The sequence below is a fragment of the Ochotona princeps genome, chromosome 3 (genome assembly GCF_030435755.1).
Source record: "Ochotona princeps isolate mOchPri1 chromosome 3, mOchPri1.hap1, whole genome shotgun sequence".
Lineage (NCBI taxonomy): Eukaryota > Metazoa > Chordata > Mammalia > Lagomorpha > Ochotonidae > Ochotona > Ochotona princeps.
In genome coordinates this window covers 65,578,947-65,595,727 of record NC_080834.1, presented here as the reverse complement: position 1 = coordinate 65,595,727, position 16,781 = coordinate 65,578,947, and the positions used below count along the sequence as shown (strand labels likewise).

Sequence of the window (16,781 nt, the reverse complement as noted above, 5' to 3'; positions counted from 1 at the left end):
AAGGTGGGGGGTAGAGAAAAAACAACAGAGGTACAATCAAGCAATTAGAATTATAAACACCAGTTTCTCAAGGTTATTAGAGCAGAGGCCAACTTACACTCCACTTTTAACATGAATGGATCTTGTTTCACTGCCAAAGCCAATTTCTTCTAAGTCAGGAATTTCCTGATTTGTAATGTCAATAAACTTCCCACTTTCTAGGTCAGAATCAAACAGTGTGATGAAAGATTCTATAAAATTCTAAAAAGAGAAAAAGTATAAGAGAACATGTCTTTTGCTTTTATGCACTGCCATGTTTGAACACAAGGTAACGCAGTCCTGGGATAATTCTCACACAAATAATGCTAGAAAAGTTTCAAGTTGTAGGCAAAATAATTTCAATCATCAATCCTAAATAGTTTAATCACCTCCTCCCAAAAAATTAGCCTGAATTCACTTTAATCAGGAAGTGATTTTTATAAGTGAAAACTGGTCAAAAATTGGAAAACCACTGGGATTTACTGGCTATCCCATGTAATACTACTTGGAAAGAAAACTGAAGTCTCACCTGTGCATAAGATCAAATCTTACATGAAACAAAAGTGACTAAATAATGTATGACAGACAATGTAGGAGATAACTTATAAGCTGAAACAATGTAAAACCCAGACAAAATTCACTTGAAAATGGTTTATTAGGGACAGGCAATGCAGTTCAGGAGGCACCTGGAAACCTGCACCCCGTATCAGAGTGCCTGGTTGGTGTCTTAGCTACTCTTATGACCCGGCAGAAGGTAGGGGCAGTGAGGCCAAGATACACCAACCAGGGCATGCCACGCAGCACTGTGCCATGAGTGGGCTACTGACTCCCCAGGGAAGGGAGTCTGTGGATATGTCGGAGTGGTGGCTGCTGAGGTACATGTTTGACAGGGGAGAAGTGACTTGTGGGGGTTTCATGGACTGGACCACTGAACTTGCCAAGTAGGCGAGGCAGCTGAGATGGGGTAGCTTAGAGAGAGTATACTGGAGGACATGTCAGTGTCAGGTCCTGTGAGAGACCTGGGTTGGACTAAGCAGCATCACCTGAAGCCAGCTGGCACACATGAGAGCTGGGACTGGGAGGCATGCCTGGCTGGGCTAGGTCTCAGCACCTACCCGCGGGTGTTGGGGCAGGGGAGTGGGCTGTGTCAAGCTGGGCCGCAGTATCCACCCGAAAGCCAGAGAACATCGAGGTGGCAGATTCAGTGGGGGATTTGTGCACTTTCTTCTGTAGGACTATAGCATCTGCTGGCTTGCACAAGAGCTGGGGGTGGCAACAGGCCAAGCCAGGTTAGACCATGGAACTCATTATCACTCGCAGGAATTGAGGCTAGGAAGAGGCCAGGCAAGTCTAGGCTGCAGCGCATGCTGGTACATGCAAAGGTCAGGACTGATACAGAACCATGCCAAAGCAGGGCCACAGCACCTACTGGCATGGGTAAGATCTGGGGCTTGGAGCTGGACTAGTGGGGGAGCTTGAGGAACTCCCCTGCTAGGCCACAGCTCTCTCTGAGGAGAACAAGAGTTGGGGCTGGGAGTGGGCCAGGAAAGGCTGCAGCACTTGTCAGCACATGAATGGACCAGCTTGGGAGCAGGCCTGGGCAGGCTACAGTGCAGCAAATGCCGACACACAAAAGCCAGGGTGGGGGTGGGCTACACTGCAACACCCACTGGCAAGAGCTGAGATGGGGAGAGACTGGACCACAGTACCTGCTAGTATGTGCAAGACCAAAGCCTGGGAATGGGCCTGGTACAAGAACTTTGGGGACTCCCCTGTGTTAGGACACTGCTTCTATAGGTCAATGTGAGAACTAGGAGTGAAGGCGATCTAGTTCAGGCAGAGCTACAGCATCTATCAGCTGACATGTGAGCTGGATCTAGGGACAGGACAGGACAGGCAGGGCCAGGCTGTTACACCTGCTGGCACATGCAAGAGGCAGAATGGGTGTAGGCTGGCCAGGCTAGGCCACAGCACTATTAAATAATGAGACTGGGTGTAAATCGTGTCAGGCTGGACCACAGTATCCTCTGGCAGCCTCTAGATCTGGGGATGGAAATGGACCTGTTAGGGGAACTGTAGGCATTCCCCAGTTGGGCTGCAGCTCTTGCTGCTCAGCATGAGAGCTAGGATTGGGGTGGACCAGGATGGACAAAGTGGCATGTGTGGGATATGTCTGAAGATGGGGAAGGATGAGCTAAACCACAACATCCATAGTTGTGCAGGGGAGACAGATGCTTTGGGATGGGCCGGGATAGGCTGTAGCACATCCGAGCATGTGCAGAAACTGGGGTTGGGACTGAAGCTGGTCTGGTGGGTGTGTTTGGGATCACTCCAACTAGGCCATGTCACCCGCTGGCGTCCATGAAGATTGGGCCTGTGGTGACTGGGCTGGGCTGGGTTAAGTTGCAGCACCCATTAGTTCACATGAGAGGGCTGGGGGTGGAGCTGAGCAGGAAGCTGTATTTACCGGTATGTGAGTTGGCTGCTGTAGGTGACAGACTAAATCTGACCCTGCATAAGCTGGCGCACACAAGAGTCCAAGTCTGAGGTCAGGTGAGTTTTCCTGGAAGACTTACTAACCAGACCTCTGGAATCAAGTCTTGGCCACAGGTGATAGTCACAATATATGTGGTCCAAGCAAAGAGGGCATGTATTAGCACTGAACCTCCTCAATTGCTGAAGATTGTGTTGTGGATAGCATGCCCAGATGCACACAGAGCACCTAACACAGCCAGCCAATCTAGGCCAGCAGAAGATGTCAAGTGCCTCATTAGAGGATAGAAATCAGAACAGGATGGACAACTCTCCTGGCCAAGCTTTGCAGCAAGGGCCTAGGTCAATGGATGCACTAGGGTAGACTTTGTCAGCCAACAGAACTTACAAAGATTTTCTCAACCCCAGTGTTGCAAAGCCAACAATGTCACAGAACTACCAAAATAACTCAAATATCACCCTTGGAACATTATTCCCCACAACGGGTTCTCGAAAACATTGTCAAATGACCATCCCCATCCCCGGGTGCTGATGTAATGTGACAGCAAGGGGTGGCCTCCTTCCCTCCTCCTTGTCCCCAAGAAGACACAGAATAAAAGACAGGGAAAAAAAGGACTAAAATATTCGTTCCATCTTCCTCCATACCTCGAACCCTCCCCACCTAATCAGGGCCACATGGGCATGCATCTCTCTCAACTATGTAAACAATATTAAGGAGAAAATTAAAAATTAAAAGTAACTAAATAATCCAGTTTCATCAGAAGACATTTCTGGTGGAATACAGATTGAGTAACTATTTTGGAAAGTAATTTAGCAGTATATGAAAAAGAGTTATATTGCTCATTCTTCCTGACACTGAAGCCCCATTTTAAGAAAGCTTTCTTAAAGGTTGAGCAATTTATATTCATAAAGATTGCATATATTCTTCAAAACAGTGAAAAGCTATTTCACATACATGCACGTACACATATTCATTTCATAATACCATTTTCCAGATGAAGAAATCAAGGTTTAACAGTCTGTATGTCCTCTAAAAGCCCCAGAATAAGCTTCCCAACTGGAGTATTGAGATGGGTACAACCCGAGTGCCCATCAGCTGACCTGGTTATATACTGACAAGCCTCCAACATCCCAGGCATCGAGGCTTGCCTCTGCTCCCTGCCACTGTGCTGGAGAGTTAACCAGGTCAGGGCTCCTGTGAGGATTTGTTGTGGGGCCTTGTCTAGTCCTGCAGAGGAACCACAAGGGGAGGCGTTCTTCAGCAGTTTCAATGACAGGGATATCTCCACTACCACTCTTGGGACTTGGGAATTGTCTATCTCTAGTTGTATTTTTTTCTCTCCCCTCCAGCCCCTACCCCACCTAATAGTCCCTGATAAGATTGCAGGAGTAGGGGGCAGCTCATGTGTTCAGGATCATGTGATGGTCTCTAGGTCCAGTGACATGGCATTAAGCCTCCAGAGGCCACATACACAATAACATTAAATATGCTAAATTAAAAATATTATAAAGCAAAAAAAAAATTTTCACCTCCCTTCTCTGAAGTGACCACAACATGCCCTGAGAGTCACAAAGAGGTTACCAGGTTGTGGCCATCCTCAACACTGAAAAGTCCCGAACGTGGAACTCCACTGCTTCAGAAGAATGAAAAATGCTGTAGTAACTTCAAAAATTATATTTCAACTTTATGTTTTTTAAGGCTCTTTGACAGCTTATCACAGTCTCAGGTACAGCACATCCTATTTTAGAGAAAACTAAGAGCAGCTGCTTTAGAAGGCCTAAAGACAAGTCTTAGGGACCAATAATTTGATTACTTTCACATTTCACAAAATGCCTCAGTTGGTTGGGCCCCTGAGCTCTGCACTGCAAGCTCTAGAGGACAGTGTGATACGGAACTCTGATGGGGGTCTGGTACACTCAGTAACACAGGAGAATGGGTGGTCTTGCTTGCAGGTCATCTGGTGTCAGAGCCCTGGTATCAAAGACTGAAAATCATAACAAAAACAACTCCAAAAGGTAAGCTGATATAAAACTGATTAAAAGCAAGCACACCAAAAAAATTCTATTGAGGACGCCAAGAAATAAAAATTTGCTGGAGTCCAAATATTCTTTTCGAACCTCTCTCTCTCTCTTAAGGGTCATCAAGCCAACAGATCTGAATGACTCATTTGGAAATAGGAATGGATTTCTGGTTGTCCTCTCCAGAACATTCTGGGACTCAGATCACTTTTTCCCCAAGGAACATGGCCGGTATTTGACCTCAGTATATTCACAGTGTTCCGTATACTAAAGCCAGGATGTTTTAGGACTGCATTACAGTATGGTTTTTCTTTCTGTCCTCTTGTTTGTTTCACATTACACTTTGACGGAGATTATGGATGTGTTGTTCACTCTTTCCCAGAGTAAAGACCCATATGGGGACATCACGGAGATGGCCCACATCAGCTCTATTAACTTAAGCAGGTATTTCACAGTCACAATACTTTAAGAACTTTCCAACTACATGCTGTGTCTGGGGCTTATTTAACTTTACAAAGCATAACTTTGTAAGCAAATTTAAAAATATTTTCACGATATGTAAGAGGGATCCTCAAAAAAGTTAGTGGAAAATATGTAGTGTGAAATAACTACACAAGGATTTCAAAATTCTTGGCATTAAAATAAATTTATCTTCTACTTACATTTTCCTACCATTTAAAAAAAAATAAAAAATACCTTTAAAAATACTTATTTTATGTATTAATTACAAAATTACAGAGAGGGAGGGAGAAAAAGTGATCCTGCAGCCTCTGGTTCACTTCCCAAATGCCTGCAACAGGGGCAGCTGGCATTGAAAACAGCTTAATTTCTGTGCCACAGTGCTGGCCCCACAAATGTTTACATACTCCCCAAACATACAGGAATTTCATGTTGTTTAAATATAGATCACTTTCACTATATTGTATCTGAAAATATTTCAATGAACATATATTTAAAGTATAAATAGGTAAGGTGGAAAAATCACATACGTATTTATTTTAGATATGTGTATTTGTGTACTGTCAACAATGTGATCCTACATTAACAGTTATAAATGAAATGCTAATAAGCCTGCGACAAAATGAAATTGTTTTTTCCTGCTTTGGTGCTTTTCAGTTCAATAGGCAATTGGAACCAAAAAAAAAAAAATGGCTAAAAATAACATGGGTTCTAGAATAAACCCATCCTCAGATCTCTGTTCCACACATGCACAGTACCTAACCTCTCAGTTCCCCAGTTGCTATAAGGGAGTATCTAAAAAGTTCAGGGCATGTTAAGTATTCACTAATGAATGTCCACATACCATGTGGAGTGATTCAGGTTTGTTGCTGCTGTTAGTTTGTTTTAGTTAACAGTGAGCTACTGATGGATTTGAGATCTAGTGAACCTGGTCAGACTAATGGCTTAGCTAGCTATTTTTGGTGACTATCCATCAGCGGCATCAAGTGAGAGATACAATGGGAGGTGAAAGGTTAAGAATGAGATAGCACCCTGGGTAGGAACTTAGGAAGGAAAGTATTTGAACAGCAGTGAAGACGCTGGTTGGGAACTCTGCATCCCTCATCAGAGCACCTGGGTTCATGACCCAGGTCTGGCTCCCAGGGAGGCAGAAGCTGATGGCCCGAGTGGCTGGATCCACAGTATCAGCTTGGGAAACCTGGATTGAGTTCCTGGCTTCCAGCTTCAACCTGGTCCAGCTCTCGTGTCTTCAGAACTCTCGAACATCATGCCTCCAGAGTCCTTTCACTGTCAGCTTTATCTACTTCACTTTATCATATATCAATGCGGTCACTAAAGAGATCTTTCTAAGCCACTGATTTAGTCATGTTCACTAGGTTTAAGTCCATCAGTGACTTACTGTCAAGAAAAAACTCTGACCTCTTTCAACTTATCCTGGGACACTCGTTATGTGACTCCGGACTGTTTCTGGAGCCCCTGTCCCCCCGCCACCGCCCACCAATACTATTTCTTAGCTACATTTCTCCAAACATAGCACTGTTACACTGACATGGTAAGTTTGTCCATTTCTGCACTACTAACATTTTGAACATTATACTTACTTTTAGAAACTAACTGTCCCATGGTAGAGATTAACAGCATCTATGCCCTCTAGTCACTAGGTGTGTCACTCCAACCTCCACCCAGCCATCATTTCCATCCCTCTTGCCACCCACTCCCACAGGACAATCTAAACTTTCCCAAGACACATTCAACTGCCCCTGTAGGCATAAAATCAACCTCTAATAGCCCTCCCCCTCTAAGAACCAATGGCTTACAAAGTTTACTTTACACATTAGCATGTGTTAATCTCTTTCTAAAAAGTGCTTACTTTTCCCTTTCACCCTGTCCTAGAAATTTTCCACTTGGTTAACTTTTTCTTGAAACTCCATCTCTTAAATCTCTCGCTCTACTTCAAGAGGGATAACCAGCTAACAATGTTTGCTGGTCACTGTGAGCACTTTGCACTTAATCCAATCATAACCAAGCACACCAAACTTGAAATGTTGAGACTATCTGGCCACTTCATTTCTAACAGCTCATTATAGAAGAACTGATCAAAAATGTACAGAATATAACAATGATGTCAAGTTATATAAGCCATAAGGTTTAATGTTTTCAAATGTTAGAAACATTTTTTAAAAGAAACCTATTTTAGTTTTGATGGTTTACACAGTTGAGAAGGATGTATGTCCATAAGGACCATTGATTAGGGTGGGAATAATTGAAGAATGGGGGGAAGTGGATGAAACAATGGTTTCCATTTTTTTTTCCTTCCCACATCTGCTGGAAATGGGGAGAGATGAGGAGAGCGCTGCTCCCAACAGCCTAACTGCATCAGCACCCTGGGATGGAGGACTGCCACTTGGTGTCATACTGGGGTTCCCGATGTGAAGCATATTCTGAAGGTACTGCTTAAGTGGTTTTAATAATTCTGAGGTGCTGTTGATTTCATTGCTCCAAGGTTGAGGAAATCCTTCCAGAGTCAACTGGTTGACATAGTCCACTCTAGAATCTCAATTTGCCCAGACACTCAGATACTTGCTGTCAAACTTGGCTGGGACAGAGGTCCAATTTGTTTTCCTTCCATCTTCTGCCAAGGCACTAGACATCCTCTGCAGGCCTCAATGAACTGTCATGGCCCCATCTGAGCATGCTGTTCACTGCACTGGCTTCAGCAACTGAGGAGCCCCAGTTCTGACACCTGCACTCCATAGTCAGACCATAGATCCTGTGATTTTACACACACACGGATGTAGTCACCTGGTCAGGTTTGTTCTCAGCCCTGTCTCAAATGCAAACCAATGATGCTGTGGCCCAGCTTAACCCTGCCTACCACATACTCTGCCTTCATGTACACCAGTGAAAACTACAGCCTAATTGGAACAACCCCCAATAACCACTACCTGTCCTGCCCCCAGCCCAGCCCTGGTTCCTACAAATCAGTATGTGCAGCAGACTCAGTCAGTCTGTCCCGCATCCAATTCAGCTCTTGTACACACTGATGGGTGCTGCAGCCTAGCTCAGCCCAAACAACCCCACTATCGAGCTCACATTTAATGCTGGAAGTGCTACCACCTGCCCAGCCAGACCTGCCCCCAGCCCTGTTCTCATTCTAACCCATAGGAACTGCAGTCCATCAGAGGGATTCCCAAAGTTTCCCCACTAGGCACACTCCTAGCCCCATATCTTGCACTTTCCAGATGGTATTGTGGTCTAGCCTAATAATACTTGCCTCCAGTCTGTACTTAGTCTGCCTCATGCCAGAGTGGATATGGTTGCTTAACCCAGCCTGGCTCTCCCCTGATCCTGCTCACATGCAGGCCAATGGGTTTTGCAATTCTGCCCAGCCTGGTCTGCCCCAAGTACCACCTCTCATGCTCACCAGAGGGAATAGTAGTCCCGCAGGGGAGGCCCCACAGCACCCTTACTGGGCATGAATGCATGCCCCCCTGGAGTCTTATATGTGCTGATGGGTACTGGTTGGTGATGTGGTCCAGTCTGGTATGGCTCAGCTCACCTTGGCATCCATCAGTGGGTGTTATAACCTTGCTCTACCTGGCCTGCCCTCCAGTTACAGCTCATGCTGGTGTGTGCTACAGCCTAGCTTAACCTAGCTAGCCTCCAGTCCTGGCCCTAATGTGAACTGATTGATATTGTGGCCAAACCTGCCCTGCCCTGCACCCTGTCCTGGTTCTCACATCTTTCACTGGGTAATGTAAATTGGCCAAGCCTGCAGCCAGACCTGCACCCAGACTCACTTGTATGCTAGCAGGTATTATAACCTGGCCTGATGTGGGTTGTTCTCAGCCTTGGTTTTTGCATATACCAGAAGGAACCATATCTTGACAGAGGAATTTCCCAGGCCTCTCTATCAAGCTACCTTCCAGTCACAGATCTTGTTCACATCAGGGTGCTTAGCCAACCTGACTTGGCCCACACCCTGTCCTGGCATTCACAATCATTCATATGCCGGAATGGGCATGGGCCAGCATTCACTGTCCTACACCCAACCCAACTCTTAACAAGGATTACTACAGCCCAGTCTCACCTGGCCCACCCCTAGACCTGGCTCTCACAGCAGGTGCTGAGACCTAGCCCAGTCTGTCTTACACCCATTCTGGATCTTGCAGGCACCAGTGAGTGCTGGAATCTGGCCCACTCTGGTACTCCCTTACTTATCCAGTCCAGTCCACACCCATGCCAAGGGATGCTGCAGCCATGGTCAGTCTATTGCCCCCATTCCAGCTCTAATCAGTGGGAACCACAGCCCAGCAGGGGCATGCCCTTAGCTCCCTGACCAGGCCTACTCTCAGATTTCGCACAGGCCAATGGTTGCTCTGCACAGCCAAACATAACCATGCTGTCTTAGCCTTTGCTACTGGATGCTTGCAGTCTGTCCTAGTCTGGCCTGTCCCCATTCCCTGCCCCTGGGTGCTACAGCCTAGCCATCCCCAGCCTTCCCTCATCCCTGGCTATCATGCAAACCAGTAGATGTGATAGCCTAGCCCTGCTCAGCATGGCCTACACATGCCAGTGTCCCATGGTTTGGTTTGGTTCTGGCCAGTATGCCCCACATTGAACCACCTTTCACACCTGCCAACAAGTGGACCCGCCTTGCCTGGCCTGACCAATACCCAGGCCTGACTCATGTGCTCACCAGTGGGAGCTGGCCACTAGGGGAATTTCTCAAGTTCTCCCAACAGTCCCACCCCCAGACTCAGATCTTGCAAGTACTAGCATGTGCTAGGCCCTTTCCTGACCCCCAGTCTTGGCCTTTGTATGTGCTGGTGGATGTTGCAGCTTGGCCCACTCCACATTTAATTCTTGGGTGCACCTGTAGGTGTTGCAGGTTGGATCAGCCTGGCCTGTTCTCAACCCCAGTTCCAATGAGTGCTGGTGAGTTCTATAGTAATAACTAGTTTGCACTTTTGCCACACCCAGCTTTTGAGCAAACCAGAAGATATTGCAGTCCAATATGGGTGAGCTCACATATCCCCCACAGCAATCTGCCCCTAGATTGGTCAGTGGTGGTCAATGCTACCTAGCCTAGCTCAGGTCTCCCATGTGGCTGGTGCACTGTTCTGACCCAGAAAAGCCCTTGAGTTTCTCTCCTCCAAACCACTTGGTCTCAGCCCCATCATTTACCTGCAAGAACAATGGCCTGATCAGTGTAAGTTTCCCTAGAAGTCATTTCTCACCTGTAACATATTCCCCCAGTGTTCCCCACTCCTACTTATCCCCACTTCTCTGAGCATTCTAAAAGCATCCATACTCCCAAACAGACAGGTTTCGCAGCCTGGTCTTCAGACAGGGTGGTATATTGACCTCGAATTCTGTCCATCCACTCAGGACCCAAGTGTATAGATGGGTCCCCCCTGATCCAGTTCATCAGCATGCCATGCCAGCAACCTGGCCTGCGACACTACCCCTTCACCTGCTTAGGATCTAAATATGTGCATGAGTCCCCAGGCCCATGCCAGTGCACTGGCCTGGGGTCCTGCCCAAGACCCAAGCATGTGCATGAGTCATTGAATCCGGTCCACTAGTACACCATACCAGCATGCCAGCCTAGAACCCTATTCCCTCTGCCCTCTGGGACCCAAACAAGTGCACATGTCCCCAGGCCCACTCCACCAGCCCTGGCAGAAGCAGAGAGTAGGCACTCCAATATTAGAAATATCTTATAAGCTCTCATATTTCACCAGTAATCATGCCCAATTTTCATGAACAGATAACACAGGTAGAAAATTAAAGATATGGAAGCTAACTCACAGCTTGCAAGTACCGGAAAGACATGATGGGAGTGCTTAGTGCCCCATAGGTACTACTGTCTTCAAAGTCTCCTTCTTCGAGCAGGAACTGTTGCCCTTTAAAATGTTCTTTTTCATAGGCAACCCACCTAGAAATATAGAGGAGAGTCAATTTAATCAGTTACAGTTAACATCAAGAAAGTTATAATCAAGAAGCTAACAGGAAAAAAATCATGATAAAGCACAGAGTCATTCATCTCTGTATTTTGAAAAAAGCAACCTAATCACTACCTTCTTACTGACAGGTGTACAAAGGGCTTATGCTTCATGGGTCAATGACTTTCACAGTTTAGTTGAACTAGACTCAACAAAAGTTTAATTACAGAAATGGAACAGAACAATGTTCTTACATGTCTGTGGAATGACTTGAGACATCCCAGTGTACACAGAGAATAGTTTGCCAAGTAAAGAAAAAAGAAAACAGAAAGTACATACTGAAATTGAGAAAAGTTAAGGCCCACATTGGGACTCAAAAGATAATCATTCTCATTTCGCTGATTAAGGTTTCCGGAACCACAAAATGACTACTGTATTGAAAACTATTTGGGGTTTAAATCAAGCAAACTTCTCATCAAGCTTCAGATCAAAGAACAGTAGAGTACAATGAAGAGCAACTGGGCAATGTGACGTAGCTGGTGGCAGCCCCCGGACCCTAAATGTACACAAAGATGTCGACAAATACTCCTGAGTCGAAACGCTGGTCCCACCATTCCATCAACAGGGCTTATGGAAACAGGAAGCATTGTGGCTGGGTGTTTTCCAGGAACAAAGTTCCTTGACTTTTAATCTAAAACTCTCAGTACAGAATGCTGATGAACACCATTAGCTGTTAAACCCCTCCATGAAACGTATTTTTAAGGAAAGATTTATTTTAAAATAAAGTAAAACAAGAGAGAGGGAGAGAGAGCTTCCATCCTTTGGTTCATTTCCCAGATGACTCTAATTGCCAGCCTTAGCCAGGAGCTTCATCTAGTTCTTTTAAAAGCTCAAATCTTTGGAATATCTTCCACTGCTTTCCCAGGCCAGTAACAGAGAGCTGATGGGAAGTGGAGCAGCCAGGCCATGAGCTGGAACCCAAATGGGATGCTGGCATCACAGGAGGCAGCTTTACTCACAACATTGGGCCCCAATTCACCATTTTTTTAGTGAAGTAATTCATAGTATCTAATGAGATGTGGCCCAAAATGCTTTAGAAAATACACTGATCTAGTAAACTCTGGCTCAACCATATTGCTGAACAAGTTAGACATCCAAGGATCCTTATTCTGAGCTCGAGAGTTGGGGACTTATCTAGAAGCTTGACAGAAATGAAGCCTACAAGGAATGCCTACTATTGTTTCTACTCACTCTACCCTAACCAGAGTTGCAAAGATACAAAAATGTTCGAAAGATTTGCTCTTATAGGGTGCAGAATAATCACTAGCTTCTCCTAGTTTTCTGTAAGCAAATATATGGTAGGGTCAGGGGTATGGGTGAACTGTTCACATGCATTGAATCAACCTTCTACTAAGAAAACATCTTAATTCATTTGTAATATGTAAAGAAACCAACACTATTTATTTATTAAGCTAGTTGGAAATAAAATTCACAATTCACAAAATTTTAAAAAATGATTTATTTTAAAGATGTATTTATTTATTTATTTATTTACTAGAAAGATAGATTTATAGAGAGGGGAGACAGAGGTCTTCCATGTCCCTGGTTCACTTTCCATATGACCACAACAGCCAGAGCTGAACTGATCTGAAGCCAGGAACTTCTTCTGGGTTTTGCACATGAGTGCAAGGACCCGAGAAATTGGGCCATCCTCTGTTGCTTTTCTAAGCCATAAGCAGGGAGTTGGATCAGAGGTGGAGCAGCTGGGTTGTAAGCCAAGATGCTGGCATTGCACGAGGAAGATTAGCCTGTTGAACCACTGCACCTACCCTAATTCACAAAATTCTAAGCTTTCTTCCATAAAATGTGGTTCCTAAAACATGCTTTCAATTATGATTTAATGTTTAAAAGATAAATTACAATTAATATACCTATCACTTAATGGTAGTTCAAAAGCCTTGTAAGATATTCTTAATAGATTAAGTTTTGATTAAGATTCAATTTATATATTAACTTTGAATATTTAAATGTACATGTTATTTGAGGAAAATTAAGAGACATCAATTTCACTTTTTCCCAGAATCTGTAGAATGAGAAAGGGATGAAAAAAAGAAACAGTGAACAAAATAAAAAATAGTAGAAATGGTAAAAAAAAAAATATAATGAAGCCAGCAATTCATTCCTAAATGGGGACATTACATTCATTACATTTTTCCCTGTTATTGTCACATAAAACCAAAACCGTGTGTGCTATATTACGGTGAAATCACATTTGCTTGTGATTTACATGAAATTGCTGTAAGAATCTTGAGAAAAACAATGTGCATCACACTCAATGTTAACTGACAATTTTCCGGGAAGTAGAAGACTAGTTTTAAATGAATGCAGTTAATAGGAAAAACATTTTTCACTCAAAGGAGAGCGAAAGGCAAAGATGTTTTCCAACAGTGTTAACAACAAGCATGTGTGTCCACAAACCAGAGAATGAAACACACACACACACAAAAATGTGTTTATTCAAACCAGGTTTTTCTTCTAGTTTCCCAAATATTTTCTTTCTAAAATTCAACGACAATGAATTAAATGATTGCCAATATGTTGGATCAGTCTTTGAGGTCATGTGCTTATGTATTATACTATAGTCTCTTAACTTCATGCTGGCATAGCTATCAAATCATTTATTGTCACACACTGCCCAGTCTGAGTTCTAAATACAGACTCTTTAGTGACTTCAGGCAAATCATTCAACATCCATGAATATTAAGTTTTAGCAATGCCCTTGGCAGAATAGATTAAACAAGTTGTAAAATGCAACAGCAAACACCAACAGAGTGTGATGCTTAGGATACAGTGACCCAAACTTCCAAAAACAAGCAGCATATCAACAATGAAACAATGTATTTTTCTAGGGGGATTCTAGCATCGGATTGACTAAGTTAGCTAAGAGAAGGGGTAAGTTTCTTCTCTGCACTTTTACCTTCCAGCATATGAATACAAAGGCATATCCCAACTGAACTACAGATTCTATAGGGTTTCTGCCCCCAGTTAGTGCTGACTGACATCAAAGGGTAGCAGGATATCACACGCATGTTCATGCCCAGAATTCTGGAAAGCATTCTTCAACAACAGTAGAGGAGAAAAGGCAACCAACGTCAAAAGCCCTTGGCTTTGGAAACACAGAACCCAGAATCCTCCTTGCATGAGGGAGGGCTTATTACACCGAGATCCTCAGTATGTAATTAACTAAAATCAGCAGAACAGAGGGTAAAAGCTAGACACCTACACTCATAATCTGTGAAAAAATAACTTTATTCTGTGACTCGTGTGTTCCACATTGTGCTTAGAAATACTAAGTGTTGAAGCTTTAGAAACTATTCCACAATCTATCTCACTTGGATCCCAACAAGAGTTCAGAGAAAGCCAAAAGTAACCAATATTTTTTATGTCCTATTAAATTACAGGAAGGATATAAATTTTTAGATTGAAAAGATCTTTTTTTGTTCTACCAATTGCATATTTTCTCTGCTTATCTTAAAAAATATACTAAATAAAATATTGAAAAGACAACACTCACACTCCACCGATGACACGAATTGATCCAATTCCATGAAAGTCATCATCTTTTAAAAAATTAGGGACAGAATCTATGTGTTCACTAAATTCTTTGTATTTTCCATGGAAGTGAGGTTTTTCATAAATAATAACCTGAAAAATATAAAAAAACTAACATGTTCATATTTTAGCATACATATTACTCCAGCAACAGTAACAACCACGATATTTGTGCTTATAGTAGTATCTGATACTAACAAGAAATGTATGTTTTTAATCACCATAAATGTAAAAGATCTTAATGGTATGTTTCTCTCAAATTATTGGCATAACTATACTGTTGTGGTCACCAAAATTTGAGGACCACCTCTTGGGATAAATTGGATTATAGCTGATGGTAGGAGAGGGAGAAAGAAGGGAGAGAAAAGGGGGAAAGGAAGAGAAGGTGGAGGAGGAGGAGGCAGCAGTGAAGGGAAAAACAGAAAGATCTTCTGTGGCTCATTTTTCTCCCCAAATTGCTACACAGCCAAGGTTGGGCCAGACCAAAGCCAGGAGTCAAGAGTTTCTTTCAGGTCCCCCTCTGTGGGTATGGAGACCATACAGGTGTTGGTTCTCAAAGGTTTCCTTCTCATCCTTAATTTCTGAAATTCTCTTTACTGGTTTCAGTCACATGTGTCAAAGCCTTGAATCCAGAAGCCAGTTGTTTTACGGATAAGTAAGCACTGCTCATGACCATGTACGGGATGGGCAAGGCCAGCTCTGTTCTGCTCCACCATGGTAAGAATGGCGGAGTGACACAGCCTGGCCTGGCCTACTTGGCCAAGTCCAAGTGCTGAAGCACCTGCAGCAAGCTTACTTCCTGTTTTAATTCCGTGAGGTCATTTTTTGCCTTTCCAGCCTGTTTGGTCCTCAACTCCATGTTCTGCTCCCAGAGACGTCAGGTCATGAAAGTTGCCTTCCTCCTTGACTATCGTTGCTTCTTAAATTTCACTCAAGCATTCTGTTTCTGTTAATTGTTTCCAGAAAAGTTCTGAGTCTCATTTAACTTTCTTCACGGGTTACACTTGCCATGCTATGGGGCTTCAGAACTTAACATATCTGCAGTTTCTCCTCGCGCCTCTCAGTGAGCTGCAGAGCTATATTTGCAGATGGTGGAGACACCCTTTAGTCAGGGTTGTTCAACACGCACCGGGGAAGGGACTTGGGTTGAGCCAGTCCTGAGAGGACAAGGCCGGTCCATGGCACAGGGAGGCTCCTGAACAGTGGGGGTTGGCTTCACAGTGGATGGCAAGTAGGTCCCTCTCCACCTGTTCTCTTCTTCCTCTTCTGCCATCACCTCCAACAGGTCCCCTGCCTTCCAGCAATGGCTGTGGATCATCTGGCCCACAGGCCAAGGCCTGTGGGGGTGATGAAGGAGCATGGTTGAATCCCAGCCAATGCTTTAATGCTTCCTTTGGAGAAACACTGTTGTTGCCTATGTTCTCTTTGGACAGGCAGAAGTTCTTGGTTTTCAGAAATTCTGAAGAATGTATTTGCCTCTTCCCCATCTTCCAGTTTTCTGTCAGGAATGATCAGGCTCTGGGCTACGGGCAACAGGAGTGTGGCCCAGCATGGGGTTGTGCGATGGGGTGGGGTCAGACCACTCACACACCAGCTGGTCACCACCATTGCTTCTCCAAGCCTTCTCGTGGCTTAGCTAAACACACATAACAAATTAGAGATTCTATATTTCTAAGAACTGACTTTTTATAGGCTAAAAACATATACAATATCAATCCTGCTGTTTCCCACATACTATGTTTTCCCAGGGTGCTATGTTTGAAATGATCAAAGCCTTATTATACATTATGGCAACACTCACAATAAGAAGTAATTCTTTCATTAGTAAGCCATGAGGTAATATCTAAAAACTTGTAAACTGTGACCAAGTATGATACCCAACCCATTCATACACCCCCCAATTTGTCACAGTCAGCCTGGTGGTCTCCAGAGCTGTGACTCATCAGGCTAAAGACTGTAACAGTGAGCACTGAAACTATCAGATCAGTAGTTTGCAACTTTGTCTGCATGTCAGAATCATTTGCGAAGCTCTGAGTTCTTCTGATCCAGGTGTGAATAGTGATTCTGAGAGTGAAACCCAGGAACTCAGGCATAACTACTGTTTAAAACTCTAATACATATGATTCCCAAAACATAAAAGCTTGAGCATCTAAATGCTATGCTAACCCATTCCCTCTACCAAAATCAAACAGAACCTAACAACTTTACACACTGTTTTAGACACGTGGAGAT

At 44.0% G+C, this 16,781-nt stretch overlaps 1 protein-coding gene across 1 annotated transcript in view; it reads right to left on the bottom strand.

Moving 5' to 3' along the window:
* CRYBG3 (crystallin beta-gamma domain containing 3) overlaps nt 1-16,781 on the bottom strand; it is a 126,518-nt gene that overhangs the window by 34,884 nt on the left and 74,853 nt on the right. Inside the window, exons 11-13 of the mRNA XM_058661778.1 lie at nt 14,512-14,642; nt 10,804-10,930; nt 98-240 (exon numbers count right to left, since the gene is read on the bottom strand). Of these exons, the coding sequence (XP_058517761.1) occupies nt 98-240; nt 10,804-10,930; nt 14,512-14,642 (401 nt within the window). The remainder of the gene's footprint in view (nt 1-97; nt 241-10,803; nt 10,931-14,511; nt 14,643-16,781) is intronic.